The 17,609-nt window shown below is 62.4% G+C and overlaps 2 protein-coding genes across 3 annotated transcripts in view; one reads left to right on the top strand and one right to left on the bottom strand.

The window, feature by feature from the left end:
- Positions 1-6,905, top strand: part of TTI1 (TELO2 interacting protein 1) — a 20,935-nt gene extending 14,030 nt beyond the window's left edge. For both annotated transcript variants that reach the window (XM_019509946.1, XM_019509947.1), the window contains one exon: positions 5,626-6,905. In XM_019509946.1, coding sequence (XP_019365491.1) covers positions 5,626-5,878 — 253 coding nt within the window. In that variant the 3' untranslated portion in view covers positions 5,879-6,905. The remainder of the gene's footprint in view (positions 1-5,625) is intronic.
- A 4,442-nt stretch (positions 6,906-11,347) lies between these two features.
- Positions 11,348-17,609, bottom strand: part of VSTM2L (V-set and transmembrane domain containing 2 like) — a 37,937-nt gene continuing 31,675 nt past the window's right edge. The window contains exons 3-4 of the mRNA XM_019509945.1: positions 16,917-16,967; positions 11,348-12,297 (exon numbers count right to left, since the gene is read on the bottom strand). Of these exons, the coding sequence (XP_019365490.1) occupies positions 11,980-12,297; positions 16,917-16,967 (369 nt within the window). The 3' untranslated portion in view covers positions 11,348-11,979. The remainder of the gene's footprint in view (positions 12,298-16,916; positions 16,968-17,609) is intronic.

The raw sequence follows: 17,609 nt of genomic DNA, 5'->3' as shown, positions 1-17,609 counted from the left end.
CTTTTGACTGTATGCTATGGCAGGGGCTCTTGCTGGCATCTCTCTCCCTCCTTTGTCCCCTACAGCAGGGGTTGTTGTTTTTTTGAGTTCCTGTGTATCTGGGAGATGAGTCATTCAGGTATCAACATGGGGCACTTTTCCTTAGGACAAGCCAGGGAGAGAGGCCATGCTGCTAGGTGCTAACAGGGGCCATCAGCCAGTTCTCTGACCTGCAGTCATTAGCTAAGGGACTCCCAGTACCCACAGTTTCTCCCCCTCCCCTGCTCCCTGTTTTCACCTGGCTCAGTTGGATTCTGCCTACCGACAGCTGGAACATAGTCTGAAGGGTGCTGGCTGCTCCAGTGTACCATGCAAGTGCTTTGCGTTGCATCCCAGCAGGGACGCATATCACACTGAGCCAAGGGCCGCAAAGTCCTGTGGTCTTTGCTGGGTAGGAACCAGAGGAGGGGCCTGCAGAGACAGCATTTGCCTCCTCTATCTGCAAACCTGCTATGGGACACAGGAGCAAGCCAGGTCCCATCCTCCCCAGCTCAGCCGGGAGAGCCGACCGCGCGCTCTGGGCCTGCCTGGGCTGGCACGGAGTTGCAGCTCGTTGCCTGAGCATGAAGACAGGGCTGAGATGCAGGGGCTGAACTCATGGCAGTTCTGCTGCATGGGGACTTACCTCTCTGACGTGCTGACAGGTGCTGCGACACGGCCTGGCCTGGCCGCCTGCGGTCAAGCCATCAAGCTTGTGGCTGTGATGAGTTATGGTGAGCGTGCCATGCCATGGCATTCCCTTCAGCTGTGAAAGGAGCCCACGTGGCTCGGAGCCCAGGGAAACAGGAGCCTTCCCCTTTCAGTCTGGGCTGGGGCAGAGGCGCATTTTTACCTGGGTGGCATTTGTCGTCTTCTCCGTCTCCGTTCCCACCGTTCTTTCTCCAGAGGCTTCCTCTGCCATGGGCTCGTGACCCTTTAGTTAGCACAAGCTCCTTTCCTTTGCACAAGGCAGCAGGGGCAGACAGCTTCAGCCAACATATTGGGGGTCCCGAGCCTCATTCTGCAGGTGAGCCAGCAGCAAGTAAGGCAGCAGCAAGCGCCCTGGGTGAGAGACAAGGGGCCCAAAGACAGCTCCAGGCACATACGCCGGACCACAGAGGTAAAGAAGGGGAGGCCAAAGACCACCTTCCTCCTGGCAGAGCCGACTTCCAAGGGGAGTTTCCTGATCACCCTCTGGGATCTCATGACCACCCCTGCCAGCCAGCCACCAGCTCGAGTCATTTGCCAGACCCCTGGCTGTCTAGGCCAGACCCCCCACAGTAGGCTAGCTGATTATGGGGCAAGCTCTCATCACAAATGTCCTGCTCAGCCATGCCAGGATTTAGCTCTGCACGCTTCAGCCCTTTAGGGCTCCACAGCCACCCCAGCGCACAGACCTTGAGCCCCGGCTTCCCTTGATAACACGCACTGCAGTTCCTCCACCTCTGGGGTGCAGAGGGGGTCATGGCTACGTATGCCCCCAAGTATTAGCTGCTATTGGGCAGAAGCAAGCCCCAGGCTGCAAGGGTTTGTAGCTTGTGTGAGTCCAAGCTTGCTCCCAGAACAGTCTCTTCCTCGCTACACAAGATTTCCCTGTTTCAGCACATGAGCTGCTTTTTAAATAACAAGCAGTGTGCTGCTTCCTGCTTGAAAACCACCACAGCTGTCTGTGCCAGCCTCTCCTGCAGCAGCACCTGTGTGTAGACGCAGGGCAGGAGGCTGGAAATCATCCTCCCAGTGGGCGAAAGACTTCCTGAAGCTTTAGGCCAAAGTGAGAACAGGAACAGATCATTGAAATGCCACAGCAGCCTGAACCATAGCAGGAGTGCGAGCAAGAGCTTGAACGCGTGTCGCCACCGCAACAACTGTCCACAGTAAAGAGGGGCTTAGAGTCCCTGCGCTGATTAGGTGCAGCAAGCACTGGCATTTCACAGCTCGGGGCTGGTGCTGATCTACAGATTGGGTCCTGACTGCGCCACTTGATGCCCGACGTGCCAAGAGCGAGGGTCAGAGTTGGACCCGGCGTGGTCACATACTGCTCCGTGGAGTGGGCCCCGTCTGAGCGCTTTTTGGTGCCCACGGGGAGGTTTCTATGATCAGGGAGGGAGAAGGAAGGGCCAAATATCCCTGGCCAAGCTGCCGCCGCTGCACACAGTGAGGTTTTGGCTGTTGATCTGGAGCGCCGGGCCACCTTTGGGAAGCTCTTTAATCCCATTTGTGGAAGCCGGCTGTTTGATTAGATGAGCCAAGGGAAGTGGTGCTGGCCCCTACCCTGGGGGTCTTTAAGAAGAGGCTGGATGCCCACCTAGCTGGACTCGTTTGAGTCCCATTTCTCTTTTTGGGGTTTTTGTTGTTCTCCCGCCCTGGCGGGGGGTCGGGCTAGAAGATCTACTAGGTCCCTTCCGACCCTTAATCTATGAATCTATGAATCTATGAAGCTCGTGGGATTAAATGAGTTTGGTGAGTGCAGCTTAGTGAAGCATCCAGCAGGCAGCAATAGACAGTGGCCAAGAAGCAGAGCCGGCAGGGCTGGGGGAAAGGAAACGGCATCGGTGTGTGGTACAAGCGCCTGCCACCTGGTCATACTCAAGTGAGGGGTTATGGACCCAGTCTGGCAATTGGGATGGGGATTGGGAAGGAGCCGTGCATGCTGGAGCTGCGTGTTACTGAATCCACACAGAAAGGGGCAGGCCCCACGGTGGCTGGTGGGGAGCCTTTGGCCAGTACACGTGTTTGGGAAAGAAGATACCGCCTCAAAGTAGACACCTCTCAGAGGAAAAGGCTGCTTTCCACCTGGGTCTCATTTGAAGAAACGACAAGCGATGCGAACATTAACATCCCCATTCACTTCCCACGAGAACTGTCTGGCATTGTCAGTTCAAAACCCAAAGAGACGGACCGACGGGACCCAGCATCCATCAACGTCCTCTGTTCCCCAGAACCACCTTTCTGGGTGTGCAGTTTGTAGAGGAGTGTGACACAACATGGCGTGGTGCAAGCGCTTCACAAAGGAATGTGGGGGTCAAATAGGGAAAGGAAAAAAACATTCAACATCACAGGTTTTTGCAGGACAGGTAGGTATCTGTCCCTTGCATCTGGCCTTGCCGAGGTCCACCACGAGCTCTTTTGCCTGGTTATAGATGTTCGGCAGAGGGAAGCAACAAGCCATAGAGCAGCCATTGGTCTGCCAGTCCGGTCACATCGTTTCCCCGGTGCTTGCCGTGGCTGCGCTCAGCGCTTTGGGGCAAGGCAGGCAGAACAGCCGCCCTCCGCTTGGTGCCAGAGGAACAAATTTGTATAGCAGGACTGGAACAAACCGGAGCTATTTTGGGGGCTTTTAGACATCAGAGTTGATTACACAGCAATAAAGATGCCTCTCCTGGTTTGGCTGCCATAGTTTATTGGATACTTATTGACAGCTGTCAATGGCAGGCTGGGCTGGAGCGCACTAAAACGGCCACCTGCACAAAGCAGAATTCAATAAAATTACATTTAAGTTTAAGGAAAAAAACCCCTGGATTATCCCCCGGATTCTTTGCCATGGAAACAGAGGTTGCTTAGGAACTGCCAAGGAGTAAGTTTGAAAATGTAAAAGTCAAGTTGTTATTTCAGCGGCACAGCACTCCAGGTTATCAGGAGATAATCACTCGCCTTGGGCCATTATGGGCACAAGAGGCTGCCGAGTGCTTCCTGTCCTCCAGGGACGAGATAATCTCTCAAGAGGCGCTTTCTCCGGAGCGGCTGGCAGGGGAGAGGGAGGAGTGCCGACGTCTTTGTTGGAAGCCTGATTGGCAAAACACGTGCATGCTGGAGGAGCCGCAGTCTCCGTGCTCCCCGGTGCGTCTGCGGGACGAGCGCCCCAGCCGCCGTGATGTGGGTGTTTGCATGCGAGCACCCGTGGGCGTCAGCTTATCCTTAAGTTAGTGGGGACCCTGCTACAGCCCTAGTAATCTGTAGTCTGCGACAAGCTGGTGGTTCATGATGCCCACAGTGGAGGCAGCTCCTCTGGCAGCTTGCAGAGCAAATTGGGGTGGGGGGTTGCACAACAGCATGGTTTTGCAAAAGCACAAAGGTTGCAGGTGTGGGGGGGCAAGGGAGGGGGCTTCTGGCCTCTTGCCTTCACTTCTGTGCTTGTCTGAGCTGCCTGTTGCTTCTTGTGGCCCCTCGAGAGCACGGGGTCTCGGGCAGCAGGGCCCCCACCCTGGGGGCTGCTTCCTGCAGGGACCTGGCCTCGTTTTTGGGGCGGCAGCTTTGGGTTTGCTCTGTAGAGGCAGGGAGACGCGTCCAGTGCCGCCAAGAGACATGTAGGCTGCTTGGCGACTGCTCCTCTTCCCCACGACCCATCTTCTCTCTGCCTCCCCGTGGCAGGACAAGTGGAGCGAGTTCAGATGTCGCGGTTGCTTCTCACACCCCCCTCCTCCTGCAAAACAGCTCTGTTAATCCCGATCCCAGTGCAAACATTCAGCCACGTTTACTTACCCGTTTGCTTGGTTTGATAATCCCCTGGCGCGGGCTTGGCAACAAGCAGTGGCCACGGGCCCCACGTTGCTCACTGAGGGCGGCTCTGCTTGGACAGTCAGAGCCAGCTGTCTGCAGGGTCGCAGCCCGGAGGTTGGGGCCAAAGTCAGAGAGGTGTTTGGGTGTCTGCGGGTGCAAAGAGGCGGCCTGGGAATTTACCTGCGGGTTTCAGCAGGAGTTGGGTTCTGGAGCACGTGTGCAACCCCTGGCCCCAGCACAGCGCTGCCCCCTTCGCCATCTTGTTAGCATTTGGCCCAGCTCTGAGCGGGCGCCAGTGCGCTCGGCCCCCGGCTCCTCCTGCTCCAAGACTCCCCAGGGTGCGAGAGGCTCAGATCCTGAACCCAGGGGACGCCCCCACCCCGAGCTTCTCTCCACCCTTTCCTGGCAGAGGGGAATTCAGGGGGAAGCAGCAGAAGCAGGGCAGGAGGTTGCTGCTTTTCTTTCAAACAAAATCCACCCAGTTCTGTCCTGGGAAGAAGCAGGACAGGTGCAGAGGCCTCCAGGATGGACCCCGAATCGGGGCAGTGTTTGGAGCACCCCGGGGTTACACAGCCAACGAAGGCCCCAGCGTGGGATGCTGCTTTGTTCCCTTAGCCAGCAGGGCAGCTCCTCATAGCTGGGCTCCTAATCTTTGCCAGGGTGTTTGGTGGGAGGCCAGGGGCTGTTGCCCTCCAGCAGAACCGGTGCAGCCTGCCTTGAGTTGACAGATCAGTTGTTTTGCTGGGAGAGACCAAGTCCCAGACGCGCCAGCAGCGCCCCATGGGGCTGCATCTCAAACCCAGTGGCGCCTGCCCACGGGAGGACAGGCTGCTTTAGCCAGTCTCTCTCCAGCAGCAGTGAGGCCCTCACCTCTGTCTGCCCAGGGTCCCTTGTTTTGCTGCCTCCCCTGCCAGGCTGGCATCTTGCAGAGGCCTCAGTGTTATTACATCCACCAGGACCTCAGTACACCTTCACGCTTACACCAGGGCTGCCTTGGCTTCTGAGTTTGGCGCTTCCCTCTGCCCTGCTCAACTGTCGCGCCAAGTCCCGACGCCGGTTACTCGCCCATTGCTGGCCCCCCCTCACACTGCTCTCCCTTTCTCTCCAAAGCGTTTTCCTCCACCTGATGCACGTGGACCCGGATGCCACCTGGCTCCTGCTGAACGGGGCCTGCTGCCCTCACCAATACCCACCTCCCCACGCCAGCCTCCGGCCCGTGCAGCTCAGCGGGATGGGTCGGCCCCGGGGCGAGCTCACCGACAACGTGCTGCACCTGCTGGGCGAGCTGGAGCAGCGGGAGCGAGCGATGCTTTGGCCCAGGACCCAGGGAGCCCCTGAGCCGCATGGTCCACCCCCTCCCTGACCGACGCACCACAGGGAAGGGAGGTGCTGCAGGAGCCCTGGACGCTCGCTGGGAGATTCCTGCCGTCCTGGGGGCGCGCTGGCTGTCCCAGGGAGAGCCAATGTGGGCGCCGTGCAGGTAGGGCCGGCCTGGGCCTGGCTGGGCTCGCACTTCTCCAGTGCTACAGGCTCAAGTGTGGGAAGGGCCGTGGCTGACAGGTGCCTAATGCACTGCTGCTGCCTGGGGCCTGGTGGGATGTCCCTCCTGCCCTGTCCCAGGCCAGAAAACGGTGCCGCCCTGTGCCCCTGCTTGCAGCAGATGAGCAGGCCTGTGCCCTTTGCCCTCCCCGTGCGGCAAAGGAGCTCCTGTGCCTGGGATTCAGTTTCCTCCCCGCACCAACCTTCAGAGCAGCCCACTCCCCTGGGTGTTGGGCAGCCCATGCTTAGTACCGGTGCTTGGCATTAAAAGAAACGGCACCACCCTCCCTTCCCCCTGAGCGGAGATAGCGTGTTGCCACCCCAGCTCTGTGTGTCGGCTTTGTTTGCTGGTGTCCTTTGTAGTTGTAGGCTCAGCCTGCACGGCGGGATGCATGGTCAGAGACTGGGCTGGCACCATGGGTGCAGCTGACAGCCGCCATGCCCTGCATTCAGAAGATAGATGCAAGTTCCTGCCCCAGCCCTGGGCTGCATCCTGCTCTCTGCTCCTGGCAGGGGAGAGGAAGAGCTTCAGGGATGGAATCCGAGCAAGAGGTACCCGCTCTCCTCTGCTCCGTTTAATGCTTCCCAGGCCGCCTGTCACACTGATGTGAGGCCTGCAGTCCCGTGCCCAACACTGTGCTGCAGGACTTCGGCTCCCAGCACAGGAAGCAGGTGTTTGAATAAAGCAAGAGACTTGTTGCATCAGCAAAGCTGCTCCGAACCTCTCTGGTCCACGCTGGATTCCCAAAATGCCTTTCCCTGAAAGGAGCTGACACATGGGCTCGTAGGCAGCAATTAGCCCTCCTGGATCACGCTTGCAGCCTCATCTGATCATCTATCTGTGTGATTGTTGTCAACCCCAGAATGAGCAAGTGAGCGCGCTGTGGCGAGCTACAGAGCCAGGGCCTGGCTGCAGAGGAGGCCACGTGCTGCGCGGCTGGCTGCTCGGCACTCTCCCTTTGGGGCAAAACCCCAGAGGACTGTGGCCCCATGTCCTTGTCCCTGCCCCGACAGCTGCGTGAAGGATCGTTTTTAGAGAAAGGGGTTTGAATTTCATAGTCGCAGACAATGAGGGTGGGAAGGGACCTTAGGAGGTCACATGTAGTCCAGCCCTTGCCCAAAGCAGGGCCAGCCCCAATATCATCGTCCCAATTTCTACCAACTGCTCTTGTCCCGGGCTGAATATGTGCCTCTCGCTTAGGCTGGCTCCTGCCTGCTAGTTTCTGTTGGCTGCTTGCTCTGCGCATTACACTGCCCCTTCCCTCGCCAAGGGCTGGCAAGGGGAGAAAGGACTCCCCTGCCCTTGTCAGCATTTATCATGGGCCCAAAACACTCAAAGGGGCCTGGCCACTGCACCCACTGTCAGTGCAAGGCAGGGGGGAGGTTTGGGGGTGGGGGGTGGCTGAAAGACTTGGGAAAGGGACACGCTCGACAGCTCTTGGTACCTTCCAAGGGGACTTAGGGAGACTTTCCCTGCAGAGTGCTGGGCCGGCCAGGCTAAAGGGCAGGCCTTAGGCTGGGGGTGCAGCACATTGCATTTGCAAGCTTGGGCGGATTGGGACCCAGATGCCAGTGTCCTGGGCCAAAGAGCTGGGCACAGCGTCAGAGCTCCCCAGCTTTGCAAAGGGAAGCCAAGCAGCCAGAGGGGAAAGGAAGGACGCCTTGCCAGGGCAAGGGAAGGGAGAGAGAAAGAGGCAACCTGAGCAGACACAGCTGCAGCCCCACATGCTTGTGTCTGTTGTGGAGTCATCTCCTCCCGCGCCCGCCCGAGTCCTCCGTGCAGGGACGGCTCTTCCTGTGGTAGGAAGGGCAGGGCAAGCGCTGGGCTTGAGCGAGGGCACCAAACACAAGATTAGCAGCCCATCCTCAGTCTGAAACCCTCCATCTACGCATTGAAACCCTGGGCAGGGACCATGCCGGGCCCCAGGCTGAGCCACCCCAGCTCCGGGGCAACGTGGGACACACGCATCCCACCAGCCCGCAGTGCATCAACTCCCCACGTCCTCTTGTCAAGGAAAGCCTGACGGATTCATTCAATATGCTGATAAATAACTGAGCTGGGAACCTGGCTCCGTCCCCTGCCTCCAACAGGCTCTTTCCAGCTTCCTCCATCCTCCGGCACGGTTTGCTTTGACCCGCAGGTGAAGACCCAGTGCCCCAGGCGAGCGAGGGCGGCTGGCCCCGCAGGTGGGTTTGGCACGGACCCAGGGTGCAGCCGATTGGGGCGCAGGTGCGGGCATCCTGGCCCCAACACCAGGGCTGTGCAGCCGAAGCGTGCGGGAAGAGTCACGTACCCGGGGAGGTGTCTGCACCCTCGCCTCCCGTGCCCAGGTCTCCACCCGGGCATGGATTTCCCCCACGCAGCTTCTCCCACCCAGGCCATGGCTCTCGTCCTCAACGCGATGGCTTGATGGCTCCGTCGCGGGCTGTCAGCAGGCTCCGTCTCCGGCTGGCGCGTGCCATGCTCCGCAGCGATGGGGAGACGGCCCGTCTCTGTAACACGGCAGCGTGCCTCTCCTCGGCTTCGTTATCGCGGCGGCTTTATTACAGGCAGAGTAAATTGCTTTTGTTTGAAGCGGGATAATGGTCAGAAAAGTGACTGTGGAAATGACATTTTCACGGGGCTTATTTATTCTGCGCCAGTGACTTGCATATTAAGCTTGCTCCGTTTACCAAGCGCTGCCCAGGGCTTGTTGTCTTTCCTCCAAGTGCCTGCGCTCAAGCACGGACCTTCCCTGTCCCCAAAACCAGCTCTTTTGGCTCCAGAAACAGGGAGGGCACCGAGACGGGAACTTGGCCGGCAGCAGACACCAGAGACTGGGGCACAGAGCCAGGAGCCGAGGGCAGAGGGGTGGCTCGTGCGACAGCATCTCTGGGGATTTGGGTTTCCTTCCTGGCCACAGGGAGCGACTAACCCTCCTTGCCTGCGACCCTTGGACTTAGTGTCTCCCAGAGCCGCCAGCTCCAGGGGCCTCACCGCTGGCAGAGGCTGGAGCGCCGGGAAGGGACCGCGATGGGCGGCTGCCCCTGCCTGGCAGCAGCGATAGGGAGCCAAGCTCCTCTGCCTTCCCGGGCCCAGGTGGCACCAGCACGACCCTTTAGGTGCATCCAGGCTGCCTCCAAATCCTGCCCCGGAGGAGCCAGGCCTGCCTCGCTCCTGCGCAGTAGCGGTGGGCCGAGCCTGGCAGGGTGCGCGCTCCGGGGCGGTGGAGACGGCGACGCCACTTCCCCCCCCAGGACGTGGTGCACGGGACAGGGCTGGAGCCTGTGCGTCGGCGTCGGGACCCAAGGGCTCCAGGAGGGAAGAGAAAGGGCACGTGGGAGTCCCCAGTGCAATGCTGGCCTGCAGCTTCTGGCAGCAGCCCCCCCTCCCCGGGGGCTGAGAGCAGGCCCAATCTCACCCCTCCCCTAGTCCGGATCCAAGGCCCCTCCTCAGCACGTCTCTTCGCGAAACGCAGGACCCTCCGAAGAGTGGAAAGGAAGAGACCCTCCTCCCAGGGTCCAGGTCGCATGGGGCCGCCGGCACTTCCCGGGCGCCTGGTGAAGGTGGGGTGCCAGGGCCACCATTGCCTGCAGGCATCGCTCCGGGTGAGCTGACACCGTGCCAGAGCCCAGCCCCTGCAACAGGGCTCCAGGGGCCGGAGCCAGGCAATGCCGTGAGCCCCTGGGAGAGGCGAGGAGAGGAGAGGAGAGGAGAGGAGAGAGCCCAGCACCAGACACAGGCACAGAGACCTTCCTCCACCTCCAATCTAGGGACGTGCACCAGCCGCTAGCTCGGCCCGGGACTCCCTGAGCACTGCCCAGCCGTCACCCCGGAGAGCCGGCTCCAAGCCCGGGCTCTCGCACCCTCCATCCCGTTTGGTCCCCGGGAGCTCGAGCTCCTCGGACAAGGGGCACCGGAGCGTGGTGGGGGCCCGGGAGAGGGAAGAGATATGACAGCATCGTCGCCATCCAAGGCCCCCAGCCCTGGGGCTCATCCTTCTCCGCTGACAAAGCGCCTACGTCTTGCAGGGCTCCGCGCTGCTTAGGCCTGGACCGCTGCACGCCGGGCCCAGCTCCGCTTGGCGCGGGTGGGGAGGGAAAGAGATGCCTTTTCCAGCCAGCCCTTTCAATTGCCCCCCTCCCCTGCCTGCCCGCGCCCCTTCGGTGGTTTGGTTTTGATGCTGAGAGGCAAGTTTGTGCATTTTGGTTCCCACCTGAGGAGCTGGTGGGCAGGGACGCTGGGTGTTCGGCAGTCCCCATTTCACAGGCTGGCTCCAAGGCTCTGCCACTCGCCCTGCCACCCTCCCCAAGCCCTCGACGGCTCCCCCAGGTCAGCAGTGCCCCAGTTGCACACAGCTGGAAAGCTCAGAGGTCCGTCCGCAGCAGATATGGAAGAGCACGCGGCGCACCCACGAAGGAGAGAGCCCCGGGGCCGCCCTGGGGTGGCAGGGCAGCTCCCAAGGGCAAAGCCTGGCTGGCAACAGGGCCGAGCAGGGAGCGAGCGGCCTCCGGGGAGAGCAGAAACCCAGCAGGCTTCATTGCGCTGCTCTCCTGAAACCCAGGGAGGCGGCGGCTGGGGAGGAAGCCCCCGGCTGCAGGGGTCCCGTTTGCAGCTGCGCTTTCCAGGAGCCCCAGGCTGGCAGGACCCTCCCAGGGGCGCGTGCCAAGCAAATCAAAGCAGGCCCAGACTCACCCCCGCTTCCAGCCTCGCTCCCCGCAGGCAGCTCCTGCTGCGGCCCAGCCTCTCTGACCTTGCAGAGGCGCAGCTGCCCCTCGTCACCCAGCTGAGGGCATTTCACCCGCCCCTGCCCAGCTGGGTGACGGGATGCAGGGCCTGTGCCCCGGGCACCTAGGAGCACCCACGCGGGGCTCAGCTGTGAACAGAGAGGCCGACGCCGCGTCCGTTTAAGGAGCTTTATTCGCTTCAGCAGGTCTGAATCACAGGTTGGATCATGTGCGAGGGGAGTTTGCAGTGAGAGCGCAGCGCTGGCCGCCCTTGGCCCCTGGCTGCGGGAGCCGCTCGCCCTCCCTGCAGACATCGCTAGCAAACGGGTATGTACACGACACGTGGCGTGGGGACCAGGCCGGGGCTCGGCCCTGGGCACTTGCCACCCGGTTCCAGGCGTGCCCAGCCCGCGGCCCGCTTGTGCCGGGCGAGGAGGGGCCAGCTCCAGCCACTAAGCAGCACTGCCCGCTGCGCGGCTGACAGCGTCTTCAGGAGCCAGAGCCCCTGGGTGCAACCGGGCCCTGCCAAGCCCCTGCCCGCCATGCCACGAGCTGCAAAGGCGAAGCCCGGGCGCTGCGTGCCACCGCCAGCCCCTGCCGCGGGCACGGCCCCGTCTCCAAGGGGGCTGGCATCTCCTGCCCCTTCTCCCCGGCAAACGGGGGTCCTGGACCACTGCCCCCCTTGGAGGCACGGGCCCTCCTGCCCCGGCGCCCGGGAGGGCCCGACCCCAGGGCGAGGGGGGCACGAGGTGCATGGGGGCAGTTGGGGCAGGGAGAGGGAAGCTATTTACAAGAGACCGGGGTGGACGTGGCATGATGGGACCGGACTGGAAACCCCCGGGTCTCGCCGGGCGCAGCAAGAGGGACCGGCTGCCGGGCCTCCTCGCCCCGGAGAGGCCCGGGGTGCTGGAAGCAGAGGCGGCGAGCGATGCAGGGGGAGGGCCAGGGCAGGGGCAGTCTGGGGGGCACGATACGTGGCCACGCTGTGTGGGCAGGCGGCCCTGGGTCCCCCCGCCCCGGAGCCGCCGTGAGTCCTGGAGTCAGCTCGCCCACGCGCCAGGGGTTAGGAGGAAATTAAAAAAACACGTGTGCGTGGCCAAGGGGGGGGTCATGCGTGTGTGGGTCGAGTGGGGGGACGTGAGCACCCGGCGTGGCCCCGCCTGCCCCCCGGTGCGGCCTGGGGTGGGGAGGCGGCCGCCCCACGCCGCCGCGGTCAGTCTACAGCAGGCACGAGGCGTCCGCCGAGCGCTTCTTGAGCTCCTTGCCGGCCTTGTGCTGGTGGTGCAGGTGGGCCGCGGGCTCGGCCGGCGGGGCGCCCAGCAGCTGCGTGTCCTGCAGGTGGGCCGAGGAGGAGCCGTGGCGGCGCGGCGCGGCGCTCTCCTCCGGCGACACCCGCAGGAAGGCCTTGACCTTGTGGTGCCGGGCCTTGCCGTCGCTGAAGTCGATCACCCGGCACTCGTAGGTGCCCTCGTCCGTGGGCTTCACCCGCGACAGGCGCAGCTTGTGCGAGATGTTGCTGCCGACCACCTTCACCACCTGCAGGGGAGAGAGCGGGCACTGAGGGCAGGCGGGCACCGGGGCAGGGGGCCGCCCGCCCTCCTCCCGGCCTGGCCCCGCGGCCCGCTCGAGGCCTCCGGCATCCCCTCTGAGAGGGGAGTGCGATACTGGGGGGGGCACCCTCCTTCGGGGCTCCCCAAGGCACGTTGCAGGAGCCGAGTGAAAAAGGAAGCTTTGGTCGTGGCAGAGGTGCTGGATGCTGCGAGTGCGAGGGAGGGGACACGTGCTTGGGGGAAGGGGCATCGGTTGCTGAAGGGCACGGCCTCTGCACCACTCCTGAAATGCTGGAGGCTGTGCAGGAGGGAGGAACAAGGGGGAAAGCCCTGCTCTGACCCCGTCCCTCTCCCGTCCAAGGACCCGGGGCAGGACGGACCCACGAAACGGCAGGTTTTATGTTACGCTCTTAAGCCAGGGAGCCCCTGGACCAGACAACCCCTCCAGCCAAGCGACGCTGGCTCTGCAGCACCTTCTCCAAGGGCTGCTGGAAGCAGAGAGGAGCCGAGGCCCTGGGCCCCGCGTCCCTGGTGCGGGGGAGAGCGGCAGGCAGGACCCTCACCGTGCAAGGCTTTGCACGAGGGAGGAGTGCGGTGCCCTGGAGCCCGCAGCGCGAGCGGGCAGCACCCACCAGCCCTGAAAGCTGGCGCCGCTCCCCACCCCGCTGCCCCGCGGTCACGGGCAGATTGAATCCCCGGCAGCCTCCTGCGCGGAGCCGGGCCCCGAGATCGATGCAGAAGCATGCAGGCTAATTAGCTTTTCTACCAAATTGATTCGCTCTCAGTATTTATCACCCAATGAAATTTAAGACTTACTCACTCGCCCGAGCTGCCGCTGCAATGGGGTTAGGTCAATAAATCGGATTTATAGCCCGCCCTGAGGCCCCCGGCTCCGCTCCCTCCATAGCAGTGGCTGGGAAAGGCCATTCCTCTCCTGGACACTGCATTTGTTACTGGGGGGATTTTGGGCTGCAGTGGAGAGCCACGAGCCCCTGCCGAGGACCTGGGCTGGGGGACGGTCATTGGCCTAGCTGAACGGGCGGACAGTGAAGCCACACGTGTGCTGGGCTGAACGCGACGGTCCTGCGGGGCGGAGGAGCCGTGGAGACCCCCTGGCAGCTGCCCTCTGTCACCGATTCACACATCCCCTCATCTGCTCACGGGCCCTCCAGCCAGCCAGGACAGAGTCTGGGCAGTAGAGGCATGGACACAGCGCTCATCCTCCCTGGAGTGCCCTACGGAGCAGAGGAAAATGCCTGGTGCCCATTTCACAGAAGGAGAAAGTGAGGTTCTGAGACACAGGTGATGTGTTGAGCCAAAGACCCCTCCCCACGGGAGTGCACAGGCGCTGCCCCACCAGAAACGCAGCCATGTGCCCAGGTCTTCCTTGCTGGAGAGGCTGTGGGCAGGTGAGCGCGTGGGCTGGAGCTCTCCGGGGCACCAAGCCGGGACGAGCCAGGAGCTGCTGGCTGGGAGGGCATAAGGAGCACAGCAGGGAAGCAGCGGGGCCTGTTTCCACATTGCATTGCCAGGACAAAAAGTCACGGCCGGCAAGCGTCAGGCTAGGAAAAGGCAGCCAGGTCTGGGGAGCGGGCAGGCGCCAGCCCGCGGGGTGCCCCGTGCTCCGCTCACGGAGACCCGTCCTGCAGGGGAACCGCAATAGGGCCGGGTGATTTTATGCCCCCCCCATAACATCTGCAGCGTTGCAGGGTGAGATTGGAGCAGCACACTGCCGTGAGACACGACTGCCCTAGGGCAGGGGCACTTCTCCGCACAGCTTCGCTCCCGGGGGCAGATGCCCCACGGCCTGTTCTTGCCCTCCTCTGCAATGCCCTGAGCATCAGCCGCGGGGCAGGCAGGACTGGGCAGACCGGCGCTCCCATCTGCTATAGCAAACCCACTGCACTACAGGGATGCAGTCCCCGCGGGCACGTAATTCTGCCTGCCGGCAAGTGGCTGCACCACAAATCACCGAGCTGTTACTGCAGCCAAGGGAGAAAACTGCCCACCCGCTGCCGCCGTTTTGCTCGCTGGCTCCCCTGGAAATGCCACACAGGTGTGGAGAGGGAGACCCCGAGAGCCGGGCTTCCTGCCTGAAGGGAAGAGCAGGGTCCCTCTCAGCCAACCCTCCTGGTGGGGCGAGCGCCAGTCCAAGGACTGTCTGGTGGCAACCCTTGGGAGCTGCCTCCGATCCAGCCCGCCCAGGCAGGGGGTGCAGATGCCTCGGGTCTCAGAACCCGAATTGGGCCTTTTCTAGGACAAAGAGCAATTTATTATCTGACCAAGTGCATTTTGGTGGATAAAAAATGGTAACGGGGCTCCTAATGCAACGGCCTCGGCGCCTGATTCATGGTGCTCTGCACTGTGTGATGCTGCCATTTGTTTTCACTCGATTTACCCTTCCCCTGGCACGTGCATTTTACCAGGGCCCTTCGTGCCGCCGCCGCCTCTCTGTTCCTTTCTCCTTCCAATTTGCTCAACGTTTAATAATCAAGGACATTTAAAATAATGAGGGGAGAGCAGGAAATCCACTTTTTTCCAAACCGAGCCTCTCCCCCCACAGCCCTGATGGGTTGCAAACGGAGGCAGCGTCATGCCCAGCCTGCCTGGAAATAAATCATAGTTACACATGCAAACGCACTGATTACATCCAGGCATGCAATTAACTGCCTAATTATGCTGAAAAATGCAATTGTGGAGTAAATAGAAGACCCCACCCCAGGATCACTCAGCTGCGCCCAAACCCTTCCCTGCTTTTCCATCTGCTACCCTTCGCATGCCCCCCTCCGAGGAGCTGGGGTGGGGAGAGGGGGTTGCTCTCCTGCCACACCTCACCGGGCGTCTGCGCCCGACTGCCCCCCGCGAAGGTGCCTGGGTTGATGCCCGAGCTCAGGGGTCAGGGAATGGCCGATGCCTTGTGTCTGCGGCCGAGGGCCAGGGACACGGGCTGGTAGAGTGGCCCCCAGCACGGCCCCGCCACCCCCGGCCAGATTGCGACCCACACACGTTCGCCCCTGGAGCCCTGCAACCAGAAGGGGCATTTCCGAAAGTCTCTGCATTGCCATGACAACCTTTCCTCTAAAAAACTTCCCAGCTGCCGCTGGGCGGGAGGGTGCAGGGGCCGACTGCGACCCCGCGCACGCTGCCTGGGAAGGCCCAGAGAGCCCCGGGCCTTGCGCATCCTGCGCCGTCTGCAATACGCCCAGCAGCTGCTGCCGTGGCCAGGGCCGTGCTCCTGCAGCGCCGAGGCTCCAGCCCTTCGCCGCCCGCCAAACGCAGCAAGGGCGAGAGCCGCCGAGTCGGCTGCGAGCCGCGTGCCGCCTGCCCTGCTCCATCTCCCGCCAGCCTGGCCCAGCGGAGACGGCCCCCGGGGTCAGAGCACCGGCGGTCAGCCTCCGTGCATCTATTTTTGTCAGCCGGGGCCTGGGCAACACCCGCCTCCATCGCGAGCGGCGGCGGAGGGAGAAGCTGGGCTTTGTGACGTCCCTGCCTCATCCGAGTCCGACCAGGGAGGGGGAGGCAGCAGGAGGCCAAGAGCATTTATTTTATTTAACTAATTAGTGTCTCCTCATTCCGCGCACGTGAGCCTAAATGGCTTTCGAATGCTAATCTGCTCCGCAAATTAGATGATCTCCTCCTTGGTGTAAACTTGTTCTTTAGGCGCCCGAAGAAATCAAATTAAGATCCCGGCTGTCAGGCGTCCTGTGCTCGGCCGCGCCTCGTGCGGGAGCCCGAGCGCGCGGCGGTCCCTGGAGCCCTGACCCCAACCCAGGGCCCCGCATGGCAGGGCCACAATGCGCCTGGCCACGAGTCGGGGGGCTCCTCACGGCCCCGGGGGCTGGAGGGGGTGCCCATGCAATGGACCTTAGCGTGGCCCGGCCTTGGGGCAAACGGGGCAGCAGCCCGGCCTTCCCCTGGCGTGGGCTCCCGCTCTTCAGATCGTGAGCGCCGCGGGGTCCCAGGACGCAGTTGCTCAGCCCCAGGCAGGATCAGGCCCCTGGTGCACGCTCCCGAAGCAGGAAGCTGCCCGGTCTCGCTGCCGCGTGGGAAGCGCAAGACGAGAACGGGCGCTGTCGGTGCGGGGGCAGGCGCGGCACAGACCAAGCCCGATGGGGGTCTCCAGCTGGAGACCCCCATCGATCAGCCGGCACGCACACCGGCAGCCTGGGCCCGCACAAAGAGCGAGGCAGGGATGGACGCCGTGGTCACGGGGGGCGCGAGTCTGATGCCGGGCGCCTGGCACCGCCATGGGGCGGTCACACATAATGCAAACACACGTGCCCTGTGCCCCCCGGCACCCTCTCCACAGCCCGGCCCCAATTCGGGGAGCGCAGGAGCACGGCCTTAGCTGCAGATCGGAGCGACTCACGCCTGCACTTAGCTGCTCGCCCGAATTGGGGCCGGGCTCCCAAGAGCCAGGGCCACACTCGCAGACTGGCACCAGCAGCCCCTGAGCCGGCGCGGCCCCCTCCCCTGCAAACCGGGCTGAACAATCCCTGGGCTTCGCCCGCCCGCCCTGTGCCACTCCCGCGGTGCGGAGAGCAAGAAAACTTGCAGCTGTGCCCTCGATTAAAGTCCTCCCGAGAAGTCATTATCAGAACTCACACTTATTTTTGTCGCGTCCTTCCCAGCTTCTTCCTGCTGCGATGCTTTTAGCTGTGGGGAGGAGGGAGAGGAGAGAGCCCATTAGTTTGGCTGGAAGTGGGGGGGGACCCATCAAGCTAATTCACACCTCCGCCGTAAGGCCTGCTTCAAAGGCCCGGAGCAGGGAAGTACGTGGAGAGAGGCAGAGCAAGAGGGCTGGTTGTGGCAGCCAAGGAGGAGGCGGATGAGAGAGACCCCTGGTCTGGGGAAGGGGGGAGGCCTGGCAGGGCCCTGGGTGCCCGGCACGAATCCCCTGCAGGGCTGCGGTCCAGGACCAGGCACCCAGGGGTCCGGGGCCTCTGCGGCTGCCCATCTCCCCCCTGCAGAGGCCCCCCCACGTTGCAGGGCCCCAGGGTCCAGGCCGGCGGGGTGCCGCTGGGCTTCCTCCCGAGGAGCCTGCCGCAAAGTGCTGCGAGCCCCACTTCTCCCCCCGCTCCCCGGCACTGCTCTCCCGCGATAGCATTTCCCTGACACTTCTCTCAATTTATGGTAATGCCGGTAGCAGCGCCCTGCCAAAGACACAATAATAAAGCCTCATTAAAATACCTAAAGCTGCCTTTCCATTCTTTGGCCCTTATCTCGGTGTGAACAGAAAGAGGAATAAAGAGACAGCTGTTTGCCAGGACTGATATCCAAGGGGGGGGGGGGGGGGGG

The sequence above is a fragment of the Gavialis gangeticus genome, unplaced genomic scaffold (assembly GCF_001723915.1).
Source record: "Gavialis gangeticus isolate Ggan-Ray unplaced genomic scaffold, GavGan_comp1, whole genome shotgun sequence".
Classification (NCBI taxonomy): domain Eukaryota; kingdom Metazoa; phylum Chordata; order Crocodylia; family Gavialidae; genus Gavialis; species Gavialis gangeticus.
This window is presented reverse-complemented; position numbering and strand designations above follow the sequence as displayed.